This window comes from Bidens hawaiensis, unplaced genomic scaffold (assembly GCF_021521415.1).
Source record: "Bidens hawaiensis isolate Kalapana, Puna unplaced genomic scaffold, B.hawaiensis_p1.1 tig00039115_1, whole genome shotgun sequence".
Lineage (NCBI taxonomy): Eukaryota > Viridiplantae > Streptophyta > Magnoliopsida > Asterales > Asteraceae > Bidens > Bidens hawaiensis.
The window spans coordinates 48,978-71,983 of NW_027496884.1; the positions used below are offsets into that span (position 1 = coordinate 48,978).

At 34.2% G+C, this 23,006-nt stretch overlaps 1 protein-coding gene across 1 annotated transcript; it reads right to left on the bottom strand.

Annotated features, from left to right (window-relative positions):
* Nucleotides 1-18,458: 18,458 nt before the first annotated feature.
* On the bottom strand, nucleotides 18,459-21,366 carry LOC143590989 (pumilio homolog 12-like). The gene is made up of 5 exons (XM_077071322.1): nucleotides 20,558-21,366; nucleotides 20,298-20,460; nucleotides 19,382-19,545; nucleotides 19,024-19,282; nucleotides 18,459-18,901 (listed from the first exon to the last, which is right to left on the bottom strand). Exons 1-5 carry the CDS (start codon nucleotides 21,364-21,366, stop codon nucleotides 18,782-18,784), a joined length of 1,515 nt encoding a protein of 504 aa, XP_076927437.1. The 3' UTR covers nucleotides 18,459-18,781.
* Between the last annotated feature and the right edge of the window lie 1,640 nt (nucleotides 21,367-23,006).

The window sequence follows — 23,006 nt, forward strand, 5'->3', positions numbered from 1 at the left end:
GGGATTTGATCGTGATTAAAAAGGGCAAAAAACGAGCTAAAACGAGCCGAAACGGAGATCCGGAACGCGTCAGGAAGGGTCAGAACAGAGAACCGGTCAGACCGGGCCGGTCTGACCGGCCCCCATGGAAAAGCACGCCGCGCCGCGCGAAGGGAGAAGGCCAAACCCGGCCGCGCGGAGCCTAGGCAACACTGGGCTAGATTTATTTCGTTTTTGCTTCTTGTCGGACCTTGTTTTGGGTATTTAAACACCTTTAACTTAAACCTGACATAACCTGAAACCATTGGCCGATTTTGGAGAGTTCTTGGAGCTATTTTACGAGTTTGTTGTTGATTTTGAAGGCAAGAGAACATCTGGTGAAGAGCTACACGTTCACGTTCGAGTTTACGGGTTTTATCATCTTCGATTCCCCGTTTCTTATATTTTCACCATGTTTTCGTTATTATTTGTTTTGTTTGATTTAGATTTTAATATGCTAGGCTAAATTCCATAGACTGCCTAGGTCGTGATGAACCTTAGTTCGGTTTGATTTTATTTGGATTTTCTCTTCGTTATAGATATTATGTTCTAAGTAAACGGTTGAGTTTGATTTAGTTGATGCGTATGATTGCTTGGTTTTGTTTACTTGAATTTATTGTTTCACATTGCCCTTGTTGATTGTTTCATAGGATAGGGTTTTGTTAGGTCATTTACTTTGTGTTCTTGACTAGTTTGTGATTAGTATCGATTAAAATCATAGAAACAATAAAATCAATTAAACAAATAAAAGTGAGCCGCTAGTCTAAAACGCTGTAAAGTGATAGGCTATTGATAGATCTTTGCTTGTCGGGATTGTTAGATTTAGTTCTTCATATGGAGTCCGTCTAGGTTTCATTGTCAGCTTAGTCTATTAAATTAATTGAGTTTGCTTTGCTATCTTTTGAATTCCGCGCTGTAAGGTAGGTTTTCGTCATAAAAGATACTTAGACATAAGCGATTAAATAACCGTAAGGAAGTTTAATATAAAACTGGTGAGTCTTAAAACTTGTTAGAAATCCATAGGCGTCTTCTTGAAGTTCAAGGGTCCTGTTCGGGTTTTCTGTCAAGGGTCTATTTTATGATCCCGGTTCCATAACTTGCGTTTTTTTATTTAAATTAATAACGTAACTTTGGGGATTCTGGCCTGGGTAGTTATTTTCATCATCTGATTCAATCTAAGTTTTCTTAATTGTTTTCTTTAGTTTAAAGTAATTGAGTTTAAGTTTAATTAATTAATTGATTAGTTTAAAGTAATGATTATGTTTTATTATTATTTTATTAATTAGGGTTTGTTTTAATTAGTTTAAATCCCCCTCAAATATTATTAATAAATAGTCGTGTCTTGTATTTGAGTCTAATTTGCTAGTTTCGTAATTTAAAGAGTCTCGTGTGTTCGATATCCGGACTTACTTAGCTGTACTAGAGTCGACCGGTTCACTTGCCGGTTAGTAGTTTTAGTTACGTTTAAGGGTCTAGAGTATTACTTAGTGTTTAGATTAGTATAATTTTAGTTAATAATTAATTGACGACTTTTAGCACATCACATACCTCTATCCCAAAAATAGAGAGTGTGCTTTCAAAGAGACTCACAACTCGAAAACCATATATGAGATCAAATAAAAGTGACATAGTTCAAACACTCTACTTCTAGCTGGCAGTTAAAAAACCAAATAAATACAATACATAAACAAGAAAGTAGTGTTAATACTAATAGTCCGGTATTCATAATATAAGTCTTGTCAATAAAAATATTGATAATACTAACGAACAGTGGACTGTACAACCAAAATCCTATGAAATATTTATAACCAAAACAATATGTGACCTTTAAAAGTCTTTAACCTTAATTCTATGTCTTCAAAATTTTCTATCCTCAACTATGTCTTCAAAGAGGTACAAGTCTAACAAATTATATTTAATTCTCTCATCTCAAGTTAGTTTAGATATTAAGATCCTACAATAATAAACAAATAAGCAAATTCTTAGATATTCTATTTATTCAAAAAAAGTAATTATATTATATTTTCAAAACATACAATTCATCTACTCTTGTCATCAAAACAAAACAACCATACACAATGTTTTAAAAACCGGTATTTTACTTGTATCGGATTGAGCTAAAAAATGGTACAACCGGTTGAACCGGGTTATACCGGGAGATTCAACCGGTTAAATATTTTACATTATAATTTCCTATAAATGTAACTCCAATCCAAAGATAACCCAAAACTAAATGATTCCATAATAAAAAAATAATCCAAAAGTTAATCAATACTGAAAAAATAATGCAAAAGCAGTTAATTTTAAAAAAAAATAGTCATAAAGTTTACACGTTTGAATGTTAATTGTTGTGTTAAAAGTAATTTTGAAAAAATATGGGCCGCAAAAATCAAAAATTTCTCGGACTTAAAACCGGTTTGCCGGTAAAAACCGGTATTTGAGACAAAACCCGCTGGTACGATGATCAAGCAAACTGTTGGGAAATACCGGACTCAAAATACCGACATGCTGTGAGAAATCCGGTTTAACCGGTTCAACAAGCCGGTTTAAACCGGTTTTTAAAACACTAACCATACATTAATAATCAAAATCATTAATTGAAATAACCACGGGTTTGGTGAACATTTATTGGAGGGCAAAATAAATTTGATTTGTTCCATGGGTTGTGATTATGGCTTCTTAGAGGGCTTGGAAAACCAAAAATAAGAAGTCGTTTGAAGTCAAAGATGTTAAAGATTAAAGATATTATTAGTCATATCTAATAATTTGGTTCAAAAATAGATCAAACTTGGTTTTATAACCCGCGCTTTGCGCGGGTTTATGTCTAGAAATTTCAACCTTGCGCATTGCGGCATGATGAAATTGTTAAAAAAAATATTGACATAGCCAAGTTCACCACTTTTGATACACAGATCACAATACATACAATGTCATATAACAATACAGAATGTGTTTACAACATAGCCATTATATAGACCAGCAAGCAAACGATATCAATGACATAAAGATCACACGCATTGGATAGAAATAGCAATGCCAAAACATTTTGTAACATCAGGTTTGGCCAAAAATTATAAATTAATGTTCTTGTACACAATCAATCAACTTGTATTCTCTAAACAACAACAAATATATCTTTTTTGATTACAGAAGTTAAGTAATTTGTTGATGTTGTGTACTTCATACCGAGTTAAGCAGTTCATAAATGGTGTCTTTGATGAAACAGCTTCCTTCTCTTCCTGTCGTGGCCAATATGATCAAGACCTAAAAGAATCAATATTGTAACCTAATAAGAAAAGAAGATCACATGACATAAAAATTCAGAAAGTGTTAAAAGTTCTTCACTTACTAATGGTATTAGAGGGTTCAAAATCTTTCAACTCTGCAACTGATTCCAATTGTTAGTGCTAGTGTAACCCACCACATTCTTTCATATCCTACTCGCGACTGTAACATAAATAATAAGTAATTTTAGACAAAAGTAGCGATATTTTTCGTATTGTTAACTGGTTTTGGACATAATACCTGTTGATATTCATGTATACCCCATAACAGTGGACTAAGACTCTAGCTGTTTCAAACTTGTTGCATCAATTCTGTGCTGCTTTAATGAAAAAATAATTCATTAGAAAATAAACACATATTTAAATACCATTTTATAAAAGAGAAAATAACATAGTGTGTCTTTGTACTTGAGTCTAGTAAATATGAATTCCATTAGATATTTGTTATTAATAATACAATTAAGGCTATGTGTAGTGGACGGGCTACAAAATGAGGGGTTTTTTGACACGTGGCCAAGGAAAGCGACATGTAGCTCGGGGGTGGTGTTGTAGGCCAAAAATCTCACCTCCCACCTATAGTTGATCGCCACGTCAACACCTCCATTCACACACCCGGTGAAAAATACATGCCCCGCCCCCCAAACGTGTCACCCAAATCCAACATTTTGTTGCACCACTACGCTCACCTATTATTATGTATATATCTTTTGTAGATGCAATATGATTAAAACCGAAAGGAATAATGAAGCCATTTAAGATATGAAAGGTTTTATTAAAATCATTTAATTACTGAACTACTTTTATATTATGTTAATCCTGCCTATTTAACATGACAAACTCAAAATTAAATTGGTTGATAAATAAACAAAATTTGACCTTTATTCACCTGGGTATTGAAGAACACGCGGAGATTTATGTTTCTTGATGATAGACTCAAATTCAGTCCATCTTCAAGCTGCAAAGATTAAAACTTCAAGGTTTTCAAGAACACCTGTGGAGGCCCAATAACCATGATCAACATCTAAATTGACCTACAATCTAAAATAATCAATAATGGATGATAATGAATTCATGATTTCCAACTGGAACTTTATATTGGCATTTTGAATCTCAAAACCAACAATCAAGCAAAACCAAATAATCGCTAAAAACCTAAAGAGTAAGCAACATTCAAATGAGAAACGAATTAGACCAAAAATTTTCTGAAACTTGAAATTCAACTTGAATTGTGTTAGGCTCAAATCTCCATTATGGTTGCAACATATGTTGCCATCCAAATAACAGAGCGTCATCATAGCCTATACATCAGATTCAAGCGATAAACGAAGAACAACATAAAACACCTGCCACCAATGCCTCTATAGACGGTCAAAATTGGCAGCCACGAAACAACCAACAACAATTTTAAACATGAACAATAACAGGTCACCTCCTCCATCCTCTTCCGACCATCGAAGAACCACCGGACCCCAATGTCACCACACCACGACTTGAAGAAACCCAAAACCTACAATACAAAATTGGGGTTTTTGAAGCCCTTAAGCACAAATCACCTGAACGGCGACAGTTGTACAGGTGGTTGATGTTGGTGACCAGCATATCTAGAGAGAGAATGGCGGCTCTCCAACGAAAGGCGACGCAATCGTCACTTTAATGCCGATGGTTGTGCAACGCTGGTGGTGGTGGCCGCGTATGTAGAATGATCCAATTGGTTTAAAATTAATTTTATGTAAAATTGTTTATGGTGTAGCTTGGCTGCCCTTCATATTTGTGTAGGGGTTTTTGCTTTGTCCTTTGTTTATAAAAGTTTTAAGGTTAGAATCTTTTTTTAAGTTCTAAGACCATCCGTAGTGGTCGAGTTGTGGCCGCGTTTTAGGATATAACGTCGGGGCACACCGCCCCCCCCCCCCCCACCCCCCGGCGTTTTGGCTATTTTTTTTAACGTTGTAATTAAAACGCAGAAAAGGGCACACAAATCAAAAAAAATAACCGTTGGGCATGTATCCATTGGGATTTAAAAAAAAATATTAATTAAATCTATACTATAAAAACAAACCAAACTCATTTTTTAACACATTCCTTTCTTCCACTTCTATACCATTTATATTTTTTACTCAAATATTTCTACCAAAATGTTTCCGAATAACAACCAGAATGTTCTCGGTTTCGGTCAATTTTCCCGTCAAGACAACCAAAATCCACAACCGAACCCATCTACCGCCCCGATGCCAACCGTACCCGTCCCGCATATGATGGACCCGCAAATGGCTGCGTACATTGCATTTTTACAAAACTCTATGCCAAATGCGGTGCCCCGTTTCCAAAACCCAACGGCAAACATTTTTGCCGTTTCGGTTCCCAAACCGTCCCGGAGTACCTACCCGAGGTCGAGTTCGTGCCGGAAACACAACCCGTCTCGGAGACCGTAGGCGGTTCGAGCCAACGCGGACGTCCGAGAAAACACGCAAAGAAGCCCGCCGGCGAACCTCGGGTTAAAAAGACGGTGATACTGTGGAAGAACGACGAGTGCGTACTATGTGCTCGTGCATGGTGCGCGATATCGGAAGATGCCAAGTGCGGCAAGTTTTTAAAATACATATATATTTTTTAATTTTCTTAGAACAAACATTGAACTTGTAATGTTTTTATTTTTTTTAGCGAACTATCAAAAAACGGGGGTATTTTGGCACAAAATTAAAGAGTTGTTCCACGAACTTGGCGGGGACTCGCGTCGAGAAAAAGATTCGTTATTGTCGAAATGGGGTGACATAAACACCAAATGCATGGGTTTCCATACGGTTTACTCTCGGATGAATCAAAATAGGAGTAGCGGTATCTCGGACGCGGAAGTCATGGAAAACGAGTTGAAAGAGTATCAACATAAGGTCTCGGGGTCCTTCAATTACTTTGGCATTTGAAAAGACCACTTGAGGTTTCACCCAAAAATGGGCCTGGTTTTGGATGCCGAAGCCGAAGGTGGTTTGCGTAATAAAAAGTCTAAAACATCGTCTTCGGTTGATCCAGACACGCCCCGTTCCGATGCTCGAAACTTCAACCTAAGCGAAAATGAAGCGTTGAATACTAACGAGATGCCTCGGCCGGGGGGTAGAAGAAGCAAGGGCAAGGGAAAGGGGAAAGGGGTCGCTTCGTCGTCGGCAACGGGTTCGAATGCCAAAATGAAAACTCAATTCAAAGAAATGAACTCTCGACTCCAAGATTTACACGAACTTGGAACCCAACGACTTCAAGTAAATTTGGACGCCGTCGAACTACTTAGAATGAATGATATGGACAAAGACATCGAGATTTTATCAAGCGAGCTAACCGAAGACGACCCGAGAGTCCGATTTTTAAAAGCCGCTCGACAAGCAAAAATTTTAGAAAAATATCACATGTAGTTTTATTAGTATTATTTATGTATCTTTTTTTAATTTGATGTATTTTTTTATTTTAATTTAGTTTTTATTTGGAAGTTTAATGTATTTTTTAAATTTTAATGTTGTTTTTTAATTTTATGTTTAATTATTTAAATGAATTATTACTTAAAAAAACAAATAAAATTAATAGTGACTGGGCGTCACGTGGCATATAATGCCTGGGGGTGGAGAGTTATGACTACACCCTGTTTTTGTAAAAAACCATAACTCTGACTAGGCGCCACGTGACGCATAACGCCTGGGGGTGAAGAGTTATGACCACTCATGGTCTAATTTCCCATGTTCAGAGACGGACCCACATAGTGTGGATCGGGTCCCAGGACACCAACATTTTTTTAAAATTTACTAGAAACGCTATATTAAATTTTGAAAGAGCCCCATAAATATTAAAACATGGAACCATACTAAAAGTGTTGAACTGGTCCAATGATAAATACATTACTTTCCTTTTAAAAGGTCTTAGGTTCAACCCTTGCTAGGCTCCGTTATTTATTTTTTTAGTTCTAATTTCATCTTTGTTATTTGCCAAGACTTTATACACATAGTCTTGTATAAATTATCAAATTGTTGTTAAATTGTGACTTATTTTGTTAAAAACTTGAATTTTAGAGCTAATTATGTAATCCTTATTGAAAAGGAAGTTTTAAGCCATCATCTTCTTCAAGTAATACTTCTAATAAAATTGATTTGGAAGACATTCTATGAGATCTTTCCGAACGAAAAACAATTTTATCTTATCAGGTTGGCTAAAGAGATGAAATTATATGAATGACGCTTGCATATTTTATATGGAAAGAGAGCTACTTGTATTCGTTTTCAAAGATTAAAAGTTGCAGGGAACAATTTTAAGAATTGTATTTTTTTTCTAGTTTCAAATGATATTGTATTTTGTGTGTTTTATTATGATATTGTTTTTTATTATTGTTTTCGCCTTGACCCGACACAAACAACAACCGGCTTGAAAACCAAAAACATGGGAACTCATTGTCCAAAAATCTTGGATCCGTCACTGCCACTGCCCTGCCCTTGTTGAATTGCATTTATTAAAACTTAAACTTAAGAATACGCATAATTGATAATTGGTGGATACTGGATACCTAACTTTTTTTAGATAATACAAATACAAAATAATGTTATAAAAGAGTGATAAGTTTTGGTGGCATTTATTGGAGGGCAAAGTGAATTCGATACAGCTGGAGAGCTCAACTAGAAACCGAATGAATTGAAATATTTAGTGATTCAAATGATCTGCTTTGCCTACTCCATTCACCATCACGTGGTCCCACCGTAGACTTTTTTTCTTTTTTCAACAGCCCCACCGTAGACTATTTTTATAGAACATATATGCAAATAATAAAATTTGATTTAAATTATCTTAACTACCTACAGGCTCGACTCGTTTTCCATGTTAACGTCTAAAAGATTTATTAAAAACCCGGTCTAGCAAGACGCTAGCTAAAAAGATTACAACTACACAATATGATTATTAACGGATTAAACAATCGCTTTAAGTAACATTCATCTTTATATTTCCGTTGTCTATTTGAAATCTACAAGAAAAAAAAAACTGACAATGGTTTTAAGCATCGTGTCTTCATGCAGTGGCGGACTCACTCTTATGAAAAGGGTGTCTGCCGACCCCTGTGAATCTTTTTTTAGTATTAATATATCGAAAATTCTCGGTCGACCCCTGTAAAATTTTTACCCCGACCCTTGTGAGATTTTGAAACCGTTTCCCATGATATTTTGAGACCGGCCCTTGTAAAAATAAAATAACAATTTTACATATATAATTACATCAATGTTATATAAACAAGTTTTCCTATTAAATTTGAGTTTAATACCAAATTATCAATTAGTCCAAAAGACCAATACCCAACTCAATATTTAATCCTAAAACCCAATTCAAACCTTACCCAATTTTTAGCTCAATACCAAATCCGATTTACTTGTTTCTTTGAGTTGTTTGACTCCTTGTGATAATTTTCTGGCGTTTTTTATTCTAAAAATATTACGATTAGTCGAGATGTACCCATAAGATTTTGATGAAAATGATAAAAGAAGACTCTCAGTTGATCTCGCAACATATATCAATAATTTGAAAGGAGATAAACGATTTAAACACTTGAATGGTTTAGCAAGTCTTGTTATATTGATGATTCAAACAAAGAAGCACCATTCCTTTGCACTGGTATATCGTTTATTAAAGTTAGCTCTCATATTATCGGTCACAACCGTAAGTGTTTAAAGATGTTTTTCGGCGATAAAGTATGTGAAGTCTGATTTGCGTAATCGGATGGGTGATGAAAATTAAGCGATAGCTGTATTTGTTACATTAAAAAAGACTTGTTTATCAATGTTGAAGTAGATGATATAATGATTAGATTTCAAAAAATAAAAACCCATAAAGAACAACTTCAAAATATATTGGTTATCTTATATTTTGTTTGGCTAACTTTTTTTTTTCTATGACCCGACCGAAATGGTCAAACCGGACAAATACAAAGTTATATACCGATTGACCTGACCCGGACAGTTGAACCAAACCGATTTTTTTATATAACTGAGTATCGACCTAAAAGTTTCTGACTCCTGTTGATCCGCCAATGTCTTCATGTACCGCTAAATCATCCACCAAATCACATAAATGATTCGTGTTATATAGCTTTTAACATGTGTTACATGAAGGGTGCTTATAAGGGTGCAAAGGACACTATTGTGGCAAACTCAACCGGAAAGTTTGGGAAGACGGACGCAATTGGATTGGGTAATTTTTATAAATATTGTAAAAAGATATAAGAATCCGAAACATTATATTTATGAATTAATATTCACTAAGTCACTAATTAGGTTATTTAAATTTTTCTTCTTACATTGTCAATATTCTGTTCCTCCCTTCTCTTGACCTCCTCCCTCTCTTGTTTGCTCGATTTTACAAATTATAGTGAGAGATTTTACAAATTCACATATTGAAAGTTAGAATTTTGGATATCCATTCATGCATCCAAATCTAAATCCTAATCCAAAATTTAGAATATTCAAATGTTAAGACCCTTATATATTACAGTAATCATTTACTTTAAACTATCTCTTTGAAAAAAAAAGACGAAGAAGAAGAAGAAGAAGAAGAAGAAGAAGAAGAAGAAGAAAGGAAAACTTCGTACAACTTCAATATATTAGTTGATGTGTATAAGTAGCATATTAGGGTTAGTATTAAAAAAACATGTAAGCATAATATCTCACAACAATAGCGTATTTTTTTTATGTTTTTCCTTATCAAGTATAACTTGTGAGTTGTGACCATTAATTGATACCAAGAGATAAGGCCTTTTTTTCCAACTTGGTGAGTGGAACTTTACACCTATTTATATGTATGTGCACATTTTAGGTTTTTGTTGATAAAAGAGGATGTGATATCTACAAAAAAAAACATAAAAAATCACAGTTAGAAATAGTAAATGTATGCCACTAAGACCAAACTAAAACGGATTATAATTTGGGTAGCATTGTTTAAATAAGGGTTAAAATCCCATATAAGAAATCAATCATAATCATGATGGATATTCTCTATATGTTTTATATAATTTTATATAATGAATTTCACATCCGTTTCAAATAAAATACAAGACAACACAATATGAGTTTAACGCTAACTACTTTTGTGTGTAATCATGGTGTATAGGTGTCCTTTTGTTCGTAAATCATACACAATTTAACTCACATAATGGTGGACCCGTGACCAAGATTATATAAAAAAACAAGATTTTCGTTGTTATTTTTATATGCTTGTACGCATTATAAACCGATTCAAGTTTTTTTATTTGTTCACTTTCCTTTAGATGATTGCTTCATCCCTTTGTTGGCAACTCCTTTACGCCTTAATTTGCCACAATTTAGCCATGAGTGATCACTCATGAATACAAGTTACATTTCAAGTATTGTGGAGTTTCTTTTAGTGGAAGGGTCAGGTAAAATAGGTAACGCAACAAGAGATGTTAGGTATGTAAAGGGATTAAAGTTAAAAATAACTTATTTTAAAGATCAATATATTAAAAACGAAAAGGGCATAACTCACAAGTGGCAAAACCCTCGACGATTGCAATGTGAAACAAGAGAAAACATAAAACAGGCAGTATAAAGATCCTCTACAAGGAGAAATTAACAAAGTTAAACTTGCATCACTTCTCCCACTCTAAGGCCATGTGTAGTGAAGGGGCTACAATTGAGGGCGAATTGTGACACGTGGCGCCCAGTCAGTAAAGGGGGCGAATTTGTTTTTGATGTGTAATTGTGTAGGGGCTACAAGTTGGGCCCACAGTATCTTTTTTTATTATTTTATTTTTATAATTAAACTAATCAAATAAAAACCAATTTCTTCAAATAATTAAATAAAAATGCATTAAAATTAAAAAGAAATACAAAAAAATACATAACTAAAATAAATACTTAACTAAAAATATAAAAAAAAACATATAGCTCGGTTGGCGTACATGTTTAGGTTCGGGTCGGGAAATTGAAACGGATAGCTCGGTTGGTTTAGGTTCATCGGGTTCCATTGTAGGTTCACGTTCGGTTGGTTTTGCGAACCATGGTGTTGACCGAAAGGAGGGAATGGGTGGTTCGGTTGGTTCGGGTTGTTTCTAGGATTCATTTTGCATATACATATATACACACACAACATATATACATATACATATACATATCACACAACATACATACATATACATATACATATACATATATACACACACACAACATAAATACATATACATATACATATACATATACTATATATATATATATATATATATATATATATATATCACAGACAACATATATACATATACATATACACACACATAACATATATACATATACATATATACACACACACAACAATAAAATAATAATAATTCTTCTTCTTCCACAGTTCCACGGCGATAAAAGAACCCCGCCCCCGCCCCAAATTGTCCAAAAATCGCCCCGGGGGCGGTGTTCTAGCCCCTTGGCGCCCTTTTGTTGCCCAATTCAATGCCCACTACGTTTGGCCTAATAAAGATCGTTTGTGGCTATGTTCACCCATATAAATGAAGTAATTTTAATTTTAGTTATCACGTTTGCCAATGAGAAGACTTTACCATTAAAAATCCTTTCATTCATAATCATCCAACAACTGTCGAGACCATTTGCACCACATGACTCTCCTCCAAGTTAATTTTGTGCTTACATAGTCTAACATTTCCCAAACTGGCTCTAAAGCATACCGATTTTGGTACTTTGACCCACTTGTGAATTATGACCCAAATTACCCTTGACGTTGTGCAATTCACCATTATTTGCAAAGTTGATTCTTGTTGTGCACTTGCGCTTCACGTATACAACAAGCATCTCCCACATCATCCCCTCTATATGCCAATGCCAATGCCAATGCCAAATTTGTAGAGATCCGATCTAAAAGTAAACTCCAAATGAAATAATATATTTTCCTAGGTACCCACTTTAACCAATAACAGAAGTCGGTTACTTGATTAGGGGTTGCTAAAATGTAGTGGCAAAGACACCCTATTTGTGATGGTGGGTCGCTTAATTAACCAAGTAGTATTTTTATGGCTATGAATCACCCCTTCTTAGTAGCCCAAGTTGTTCAAATCTACCCATACAACGTGTATAAATTGCATAGATATCTAGTCTTCATCGTGATTAATCGAGACACTAAAATTCTTAGCACTGCGTGGAGAGAATTTGTGCATCCACAAGGAGTTGCCTTAGCTATATCTACAACCTAGTACCTACCATCCTCATAAACATGGGTGGATTTATTAAGGGTCGTGCGGACGAAAAGGCCCCCTTGAGACGAGCTAGCATAGTACTACAAGTTTACAACAATCAATATTTAACTAGACTTCATCTCTTATTTCTTTTAGGCCCTTCTAAATCAAAATGGAGTTTGGGGTCTAATTTGTATATGTTTATTTAGTTAATTTCCATGAGATTTCAACCATTGCCTAGGAAACACAAAAGCATATAAGTTCACATGTAAGTTATAACTTCAAGTGTGATAACTTTAAGTCGTTTTTTCCGGTTATGAATCCGTTTTTTGAATTTTGCACACCCTCAATACATAGCCGCTCCAAACCAAATTGAAAATTATGGCCGATTTATTTAAAGTCGGTTGCTGATCCAAGGCAACATAGCATAGAATTACTACCCAATGTTCTTCACAAGACAAAGATGTTACTCCTTAATATCCTAGTTGATATGTTATATAATCTATTTTAATAGACTCAGTTACAAAAATGAAAGCTCATCGTAACAGTCTTTGTTGCTAAAGGCCTAAAGCTATCTTCTTCCTTATTTACGTCGTCATCAAACAAAATATGTATATCTTTACATGTAATCTATATTTATTGTTAGTTAAATTTTATTGGAGCAAAAACAACCGCGGTATCTTCATTATTTCCATCCTCGGTTTGATCATCAATGTTGTCATCAACCGCTAACCACATTTGTGCGTCGTCATTCAGTACTTTTAGATCTTTAATTATACCAAAACCTTCTTCGTGATGTTCCAAATGAAATCCAAGCTCCTTGTAGATCATCAACTCTTCTCCAATCCAATTAGCACCAACATATACCTCATCTAAATCATAACTAGTAGGTTTAAACATTTGTTTTGTCGGTCTCTTGATGGCGCCTAATTTAACGAGCTTATTGTTAATAACGGTGGCTATTTGATCATGAACCGCAAATTTTACCTTTTTCTGAATCATACCCTTGCTTTTGCACATACTCTTGCACTTGCTCTTGTGTTGGGTATGATTATCCTTGGTAACACAAGCAAGCTTCTCAATTAGTATAGAGAATACAAAAGCAACAAAAGCTACCATGAACAATTGTTGAATCATCTCCATATTTTCTTGGTCAAATTTTATGATGAGAATGAGGAGATGGTTTGAGAGTATATATAGCAAGAAAAGAGTGACAATGAGCATTTTTAGTTTGGGTGTTAGGTTCATAGGTTGAGAAAGCAAAGAACAAAGGCATATTCTATGTGGGGTTAAAATTTTTTTGATTTATCCAACATCTAGTATTTATCGAATTATATACAATAATAAGAATCAAACATAATCCCTTATATTATTATCAAAATATCCCATATTCTCATGTTTACATTTGATGTTTACTATGTTGCATTTTGTTTCATTTGTGGTTTTTAGTTATTGGATATTCGGTTTAAGACTATTTGGCGAATATTGGAAGGAACGATTGTCAGTAGAGGGGAAGCATGATGGGCTGATGGCTATTGAAAAATGAAGTTGGTAGTTTGATAATGGGCTGGGCTAAGTTAAAGCCCCAAATCTAAACAACCCATACGAAGCCCGTAATTTTTCAATTTTAGTTCTCTTTTATAAAATAATGCACATACAAAGTAAATTACTAGCTTGACTATAAATCAGTATATTATACATGGGTTGGATAACTAAAATATTAAATATTTATAATTAGAAAGGAGAGATGAAAAACAAACTTATTTAGGTCATTTGTAGTGGGAGTGGTCTTAGGGCGAATTTGGAACGATTAGGGCGAGCACCACCACCACCACCCCCCACCCATCCACCGCGAATTGTGGGGCGATGGGTTGGTGGGGGGGCAAACCTTTTGTCTCAGTGTAACTTTGTAAAATAATAATAAAATATTAATATGTCCGTTACAACGCCAAATATGAAAAAAAAAATAATTTAAACAATATTTTATATATATATATATATATATATACACAGACACATACATATACACTTCTTCTATAAACTCATATCTATTTCATACACTACACATAACCAAATTCTTCAAAAATACAATAAAAATGAATCTTAGAAACAACCCGAACCAACCGAAACACCCATTCCCTCCTTTCGGTCAAGTCCACGGTTCGCAAAACCAACCGAACGTAAACATGCAATTGAACCCGAACACCCGAAACCAACTGAACCAAAATTTTTCGTTCATTTTTCGACCCGAACCTAAACATGTATGCTAACTACCTCATGCCCCAAAACTTCATGCCGACAATCGGGTCTACCCAACCGGAGACGGTGTCGGAGACCCAGACGGAATGGGCCTACGGTTCAAGCCAAAAGCCGGCCCATAAACAAAAAAAAACAACCGGGCCTCTGGTTTAATTTTAATGTATTTGTATTTAATTATTTAATTTAATGGTTTTTTATTTGTTTAGTTTAATTATTAAAAAAATAATAAAAAATGGTGACGTGACACTGGAGGGGGCTACAATACCATTACACCCCAAAAACAAATTCCTATCATTTGCTGATTGGGCGTCACGTGTCATAATTCGTCCAATTTGTAGCCCCTCCACTACTCATAGCCTTATTAGGTGAAAAAAGAGAGCCTGTAATAGTAAATAATAGTAAAGATTTAGGAATTAAGATAGAAGAACGAAAAGCAAAGAGAGTAAATATGGACTCCGAAAACTGTAGACGCTCACATCTACTTTTTTTTCTAGAGTTTTCTTTTTTTATCAAAACGAGGTTGGAAAAAAGTATTTATTAAAATATGTGATTTTAAAAAAATATTTAATAAAATGAATATTTTTATTTATTACTGTATTTTGAATTCTCTTTTTTAATTAATTTCTCTTTAAATTTTATTCAAGCAGCCTGTTATAATTATTTTCTTTTATATGTTTTCAATATGCTTTTTTATATTTTAACTAGCCTTTTATATTTTCTTTAGTTATTTAATTTTTTAATCAAACCATATTAGTGACAACTAAAAAAAACATCCAACTATACTTTAAAACGAAATATAAAAAAGCGAAAAATAATTTGGTGGTTTATAACATATGAGAGAAAGCGATGTTAGTAACGAACTCACATATTTAAATCATTATAAGTAAATATTAAAACCTTATGAAATATTGATGTAATTCGTGCTGGGTTAATGAGTTTAATTGTGGAACACAAACACAACACATAATTTTATTCGGGTCAAAGATCAACCCTAACTTAGATACAAATAATACAAGATACAAATAATAAAAGTCAACCTGAACATGACTCGTTTAATCAATTTTTATAAAGAACAAAGCGGTTAGCATCAAAATAATTGTTTATTACTCATAAACTGTAAATAATTCATGAAGTTCACAGATATAAATAACTTAAACTAAATAATTAAAAGTAAGAACTTATTAACTTACTATGCCTGCAAAAGCATTAGAGTCAACTCAAAATTTTAGTCAATTCGGGGAAGCTAAAATTGAAACAATTAAGCTTATGATTTTCTCTCTCTTTTTTTTTTTGACATAAAACAAATTTATGTTTAAATCCAACCTGCAACAAGAATTCGACCTGTGATTGAACTTAAAGAATAAAAACCTTCCAGTGACATTGAAGAATTGATACAAATGCATGCCATTAACTTAAATATGTGCCAACTATTGATTAATTTTGAAACCTTCGATCGAACGTCGACCAAACCTGCTATCAAATCATACATAAATATGTGATTGAATCAATCAAACGTGGTGCTGTGATTGGAACGATGGTTTGGAAAGCTGAAGGTGGAGATAGAGTTCTTTATGTTTTGTAAAGTTAAAATGGAATAGAAAATATAAAAAACCTATTTTGGTAAATATTTTTGAAATCACCTATTTTAGTAAATACTTTCCATACCATCCATCTTGATAAAAAACTCTCTTTTTCTAAATAATAATAATAATAATAATAATAATATATTATTATTATTATTATTATTTGAAAGAGGATTCGTCAATCAACTTAGAAACCTACGTTAAGAGTTCTTTAGGATCGTTATAAACCTTACAAGTTGAGATCAAATTCAAATTCTGCTTTCACATCTTATAAATAGTTATACGTTATAATTCACAACAATAGTTAATTACATGGCATGAATCTACCTAGTTGGACTTGTGGAAGAAATAAAAGTATTGTGTTTTTTGTGGGTGAAGAATAAAGGGAGGCGAAACAGTCTTGCATGGGATAAATGGCAGAGTTTTAGCTTTTAACGGTGTCGTTTGGTAATTTATAGTTGGTGTTGGTTTGTTTCTAGTATGTTGTTTCTTTGTAAACTTTTCTAGCTTCTTGCTAGTGTCTTGGAATGAATTTGTTGGTCTTTTAAAAAAAACATGGCATGAATAAAAGTTTTGAAGTTTACATGTGACAAGAATAGAGATTTCTAAATCATAAAGTTATGTAAGTTTTAAGGTTTTAGACTTTGGAAAGAGAGACAGCAAGCTTCAAATTGATTACTGAATCTAGTCATCTACTTACAATACATTTAAGAACTCAACTCAACTAACTACCATAACCACATACTAAAATACCCCTCATACTATCAACAAATGATCTTGCGGCCCTTATATTTATTAGTGCTTTAATAACACATCACGAATTCACAATTATGTATCCCATGAGATGTTTTTATGATATGTTTTAAGTATATGATATCTTCATATATATAATGATATATTCTTTGACTTGATTTTTATTATAATTTAGAGTTCCCTAATTGCTATATTCAAATACACTTGGTAGACGTAGAGATTAACAAACTTCTCCCGTACTTTATAAAGAAGAATTTATATAATTTGATCATTGATACATTAATGAAGCTCACAACTTACTTCAATTCTTGCTATCTAAGATACTGAATTTCGATTATAAGACGTATAAGCGTGTTTATGTAATATAGAAGTTTAGGTTTTGCGGTACAAACGTATACTTGTTGTCTTGTCCATACACAAACACATACACAAACCTTTTTCTTTATTAAAAACATGTGAAAGGTTATAAGGAAAAAATGGATTTTGACTATAACAATTATGCTTAAATTCGAAGGTAATTGGGAAAGCTAAGTTGGCAAGTCAAGAATGAAAGCGAGTAAGATGCTTGCCTCATTTGTAAAGTTTTAACCAATTTAATCCAAAGTGTTTGTATCATGAACAGATTTTGTTGGCATTACTCCATATATGGAAGATTCCTTTCAACTCATGATAGAAAAAAGGTCTTCTATAAGTTTTCTAATTATTTTATAAAGTTTGGATGTATTTACAAATGATTGTTGGTTTATATCACTTAAAACTAAGTTGATTCTTACGTGATCAATCAAAAGTCCAGAGACGACTCATTTACCATTTACTTTGAACACGCAAGGATGAGTGGATGACCTTGCTTAAAGTTGATTTTGAAAGTGAAAGTTGACTCGATAGGTTTAGTTCAGCCCTTATACATGTGATATATTGTTGAACCCTTTACCAGCGTCGCTTATGATGTGCAACGACTTTGCCTTTTTCAAGTGTTTGAACTATTGGTATCTTTTGATGTTGATATTCGCTTGTGTATAGACTAACATGTGAATATTTATAACTATCACGTGTCACATATTTTTGGTTTTTGTTATCATGAAAGTATATTTTAATGGTATATTTCATACATACACTAACAGTACAATTTTACCAAATTTCAGAAACTCTAAGATATACCACAAGCACACAAATAATGACATAAACGAGGTACAATATATTCATGAGTTATTTGTAACCATAGCACTTTAAACAATTCACAGAAGAAACCTTCACACTTTGAAAACATTCCAATTTTGGTCAAAAACTTTCTACTACAATGGTTAAATATTCATATTTTCGCAAGTAAACACTTACTATGATATCATATACAACATAAAAGACCAGTAATAGTGATTGACTGGCCATTATAAACGCATATCAAAAGAACAAAACAAACATGATCAACATGTCTATCAAGAAAACGAACATTCATCGGCAATCAAGGAAATAAACAATTAGTAAAGAGTATACAAGATGTCACAACTTCACCTACAAGATTGAACCAAAAGGAGTGTATACAGACAGCTACAACATTATTCCACGTCTTTCAAGAGTAATCTTTAACACATTCACTACAAACACAAGATATATTATATTATATGACTATGACACACACATTGATGACGGCATCTAACCTCAGTTATTCACAACATCTTGGTCTAGATGGCCAAGATCCTTCTCTTTTCAAACCAAGACAGTATCTTTTTACCATAAAGATTGGTTCTCATAGATCCCATGTTGTCTGATATGAGATCCAACAGACAATCGTACACATACCCCTGTTTCAACATAAGCAGTTTATTCAAAAACTAAAAAGTGATTATTGGTAAGTTTAACCGCAGCGGTTTGCTAAAAAAATATAACTTTGATAACAGTATGAGGAAGAAAAGAAACTACTAACCGTTGAAACTGTCAAAGCAGACTGAATAACAAAGTTAGCATAGGGGTCGATTAGAAGCAAAGCAGGATTTGAGCATGTGATCAACTCCATAACAATCTGCGCAGAAAGATCTTCGCCTGCTTCATTCAAGCATTTCTCGACAACATTACTAGCATACTTGTTGCATGAAAGAGATGCAAAGTTCCCTTGAAGCTGCCTCACAAGCCGTGCAGTAAACTCTGGTACTTTCAATCCCAGCATATGTTGAAGTACATAGTTTCTACACAATGTTTATAATATGGTTTTTGTATTAGAAAAGAACAAGGCATGCTATGATCATGTTATATTGTTATACATATAAGGATTTAGAGACACGAACCCGTAAGGATGTTCCGCTAGAATTACTGCATTCCTCAATATCTCACCAACCAAACGGTTTCTCACTTGTCCGTGAGAGTGCTCGATACACGCCTGCAGCACACAGCAGCCACTTCTATCGGTTGCAACTTCATAACATTTATCTGCTATTTCTTTCAAAATAGGCTGCCAAAGTCACATTGATAATATTAATTGACTGATCTTAGTTAAAAAAATATTACTTTTTTATGCGAAATAGACATATAGAACACATTCAAGACTCATTTGATGAAATGGAAGATCAAAGTGTACTATCAATGAACCATATACACATTATGGACATCATGTAGAATTATTTGTTTCATTTGTTTTGCCAATTGCTTTGAGATTTATATACAAATATTATATACTAGTAAAAGACAAACAAACGTACACAATAAAATCTCACTCAATAGTAGGGGTCTTGGGAGGGTGGGACAAGGGTACACCTTACCTCTATCCCGTAAGTTATCCCACTGAGACCCCTTACTCTAAAAATCACTTTTTTACCTTTTGAAATGTAATGTAAAGTAAACTAGATAACATGAAACGTGACTAAGAGAATCAAGACATAAAACACCAACAACAAGAAGGGAAAATCATCAAAAATGACCATCTTGACCAATGAGTTTGACAAAATATCCAACCTTTAAAAAATGTCCAATCAATAGTGTCTGACAAGTATCCCTTGGCACAACATATTTCAATCTGGCGCAACAGACCCATTTTGACGCGCCAGATTGAAATCTGCAGCAGGGTGTGCCCTGTGAAAGCTTCTGGCAGGCTGAAACAATTTCTTTTACTAAATACAAGAAACGTCAAATGATATTTTGTCAAACTTATCGGTCTAAACAACCACTTTGACGATTTTCCTAATTATAATAATGGTAGTATTATACCTCAATAACATCATCAGGGAAACGAATCAAGCAATACTGAATAACATGGTGGCCATTCGGATCACTAGCCAGTCTAGCCGCACCAGGACGAAGAGCTGCAATGGCCAAAGTAATCTGATACGACTCAGTCAAATTCTCGAGCAACTTCTGCACTGCTCTAGTCCTACACAATCAACAACAACAACAGCATCAACATAATCATCATATTCAATCATCAAAACACAATAACCAAACATAGTACTACTACTACTGCTACATACCCATGTGGGCTCAAACAAACAAGAACCATTTCAAGAGGAGCCTCGGTCAAGGCCAACAGTATCCTGAACTTATGATCATCATTGCACACAGTAATCAGCTTCTGAATCAAATAATTCCCAAACTGGTCCTTCATCAACTCGCTAATCGAGTCCAGAACCTCGTACAAAACAAGCTCAACCTCGTCGTCTGTCGGGTTCTCAAACTTTGCTTGCAACAGTCTACACCCACTTTGATCCTTAGCCAGCACACATATCTTACCACTCAACTCCTTCAATGACAGCTGACTCAAAAACTGATTACTATTATTATTAATAATATTATTGTTTCGTGCTTTATTGTTTAGTAATACCAAATTAGACGGCTGGTCAAGGTCAAAGTCAAAGGTGTGGTCAAAGCCAGAAGAACGAACAACCTGATCTCTACTGCTGAGCCACAGAGGATAATCATAATCATACTCATAATCGTAATGATGGGGGTGCGGGTCCACCGTAAGCTGGGTAGGGTGTCCCACACTGGAGGATTGTTGTCGGTTGCTGACGTCACCACTTCGGAACGGATGAGCGGCACCGATCGGAGCAAACCCATCGGCGGCGTGAGTGAGATTCCGGCAACGGAAGGTGTTGTTGGACGAGAGGTTGAGTGAGGAGAACAGATTAGACACCGTTTCGTCAACATCGATCACCGAGTTTGGGAAACTTGACGGTGACTGATGATTCCGATCGAACTCAGCCAAAACGACGTCGTCGATCACCACCCGCGACATTGACGGAAACCCAGTTGCGTAATGAGGGTTCCGTTGAGGCTCCATGGGGGGTGGTTTTTTAATATTATTATTTGGGTTTTAATTAATAATAAGTTGAAGAACTGGGGTTTGATCTGATTATTATTATTATTATTATTGTTATGATGATGATGAATTGGTGATGAATGAAGTGAGAGTTATAGAGAGAGAAAGTGAGGTTTTAGAGAGAGAAAGGGGTGTGTGTGTGTGTATGTAATTGCAATGCATGCAAATGAGGAAATATTTGTTCATGGAAGGATAACCAATGACCTTCCTCTCTTACCTTAAACCGGCAACTTTCCGTTACCGTTACTTAACTCTTATATTATACACTCTTAATAATAATAATAATTTTGTATCACCACTTTTTATCACATATTCTCATATTCACAACTAATATTAGTTTATGCTAATTTATAAAAAAAGTATTATTTTTTATTCCGCTTTATGAACGCTGACGTGGAAAGAGAGAGAAGGGTTAGTGATTTGTGGATTGGCGGTTCGTTAAGAGCGGAGATAGTTGGATGTGAGTGGGGGGGGGGGGGCATAGAATGATTGCATAATGTGTGAGATCTGAGGAGAATAGAGAACGGTTGAGGGTTGCGGAGAGAAGTCGGCTAGGCCTGATGTGATTTCGTTGTTGATGATTGGGTAGAAGCGTATAACTATGTTATATAACGTCACACATAAAAGGAAAGTACGCTACACGTGACACATGTTTAAAGTTTTGAAATAAATACGGGTAATGTTATCACTGGAAGTTAAAGTTGTTATCATATATTTAAAGTTTATTCTTTTTACGTGTTTTCCTTGTCTACCAAATGCTAACTTACTTTTTAAGTTTATTCTTGTTACGTTAATATATGTCTATATAAATATAAGGAGAGTATTTGGGTAAGCCTTTAAAAATTGTATATTTTCTTATTTGATTTTTGAAAAGTAAAAGCTGTTTGGCAATCTTCAGTTTAAAGCTTGAAAAACTTCCAATTAAAGCTTTTCAAATAACAAATAAACAATTTAAAGAAGCTCGGCCAAACACTACCTAAATCTATATTCTATGGATATTACTATATATTTTGTTTGTACATTTTTACCCTCAACCTTGATAGAGGTGCGCAAATAAACCGATTGAAAATCGAGCCTAAACTGAACCGGTTTGAAACCGATTATGTAGAACCCAATTTGTAATTTTCTCCGTCAAAACCGATTCCAAATCAGTTAACCGAACCGAAACTGGTCAAAACTCGAACCAAAACCGATCATAACATGGTAAGAAACCGGTTTTAACCAGAATCGAAACCGATTATAAACCCGTTTTGACTTTTATTGACCAAACCGAACCGGTTTCAACCCAAACCGATTTTGAATTTTAAACTGGTTTATGCACCTCTAACCCTTGATACATGTATGTTGTGGCATCTCATTTTGCTTCTCACATGAAGATAGATTAAACCACTATTGGATTACGCTTTTAACGGATTAAAAGGCAATAAAACAATATATTAAATTAACAATTAATAAGAGTGAGATGAAGTTAAAATGATTAAACCATTTACTTTGGGTGGGATGGAGTGAAAGAGAGAAAAATAAATGATGTTGTGCTTATGTGGAGTCAATATGGGGTTAGAGTATACCCTATTGCCTAAACTAGCAAAATGCTTATATTT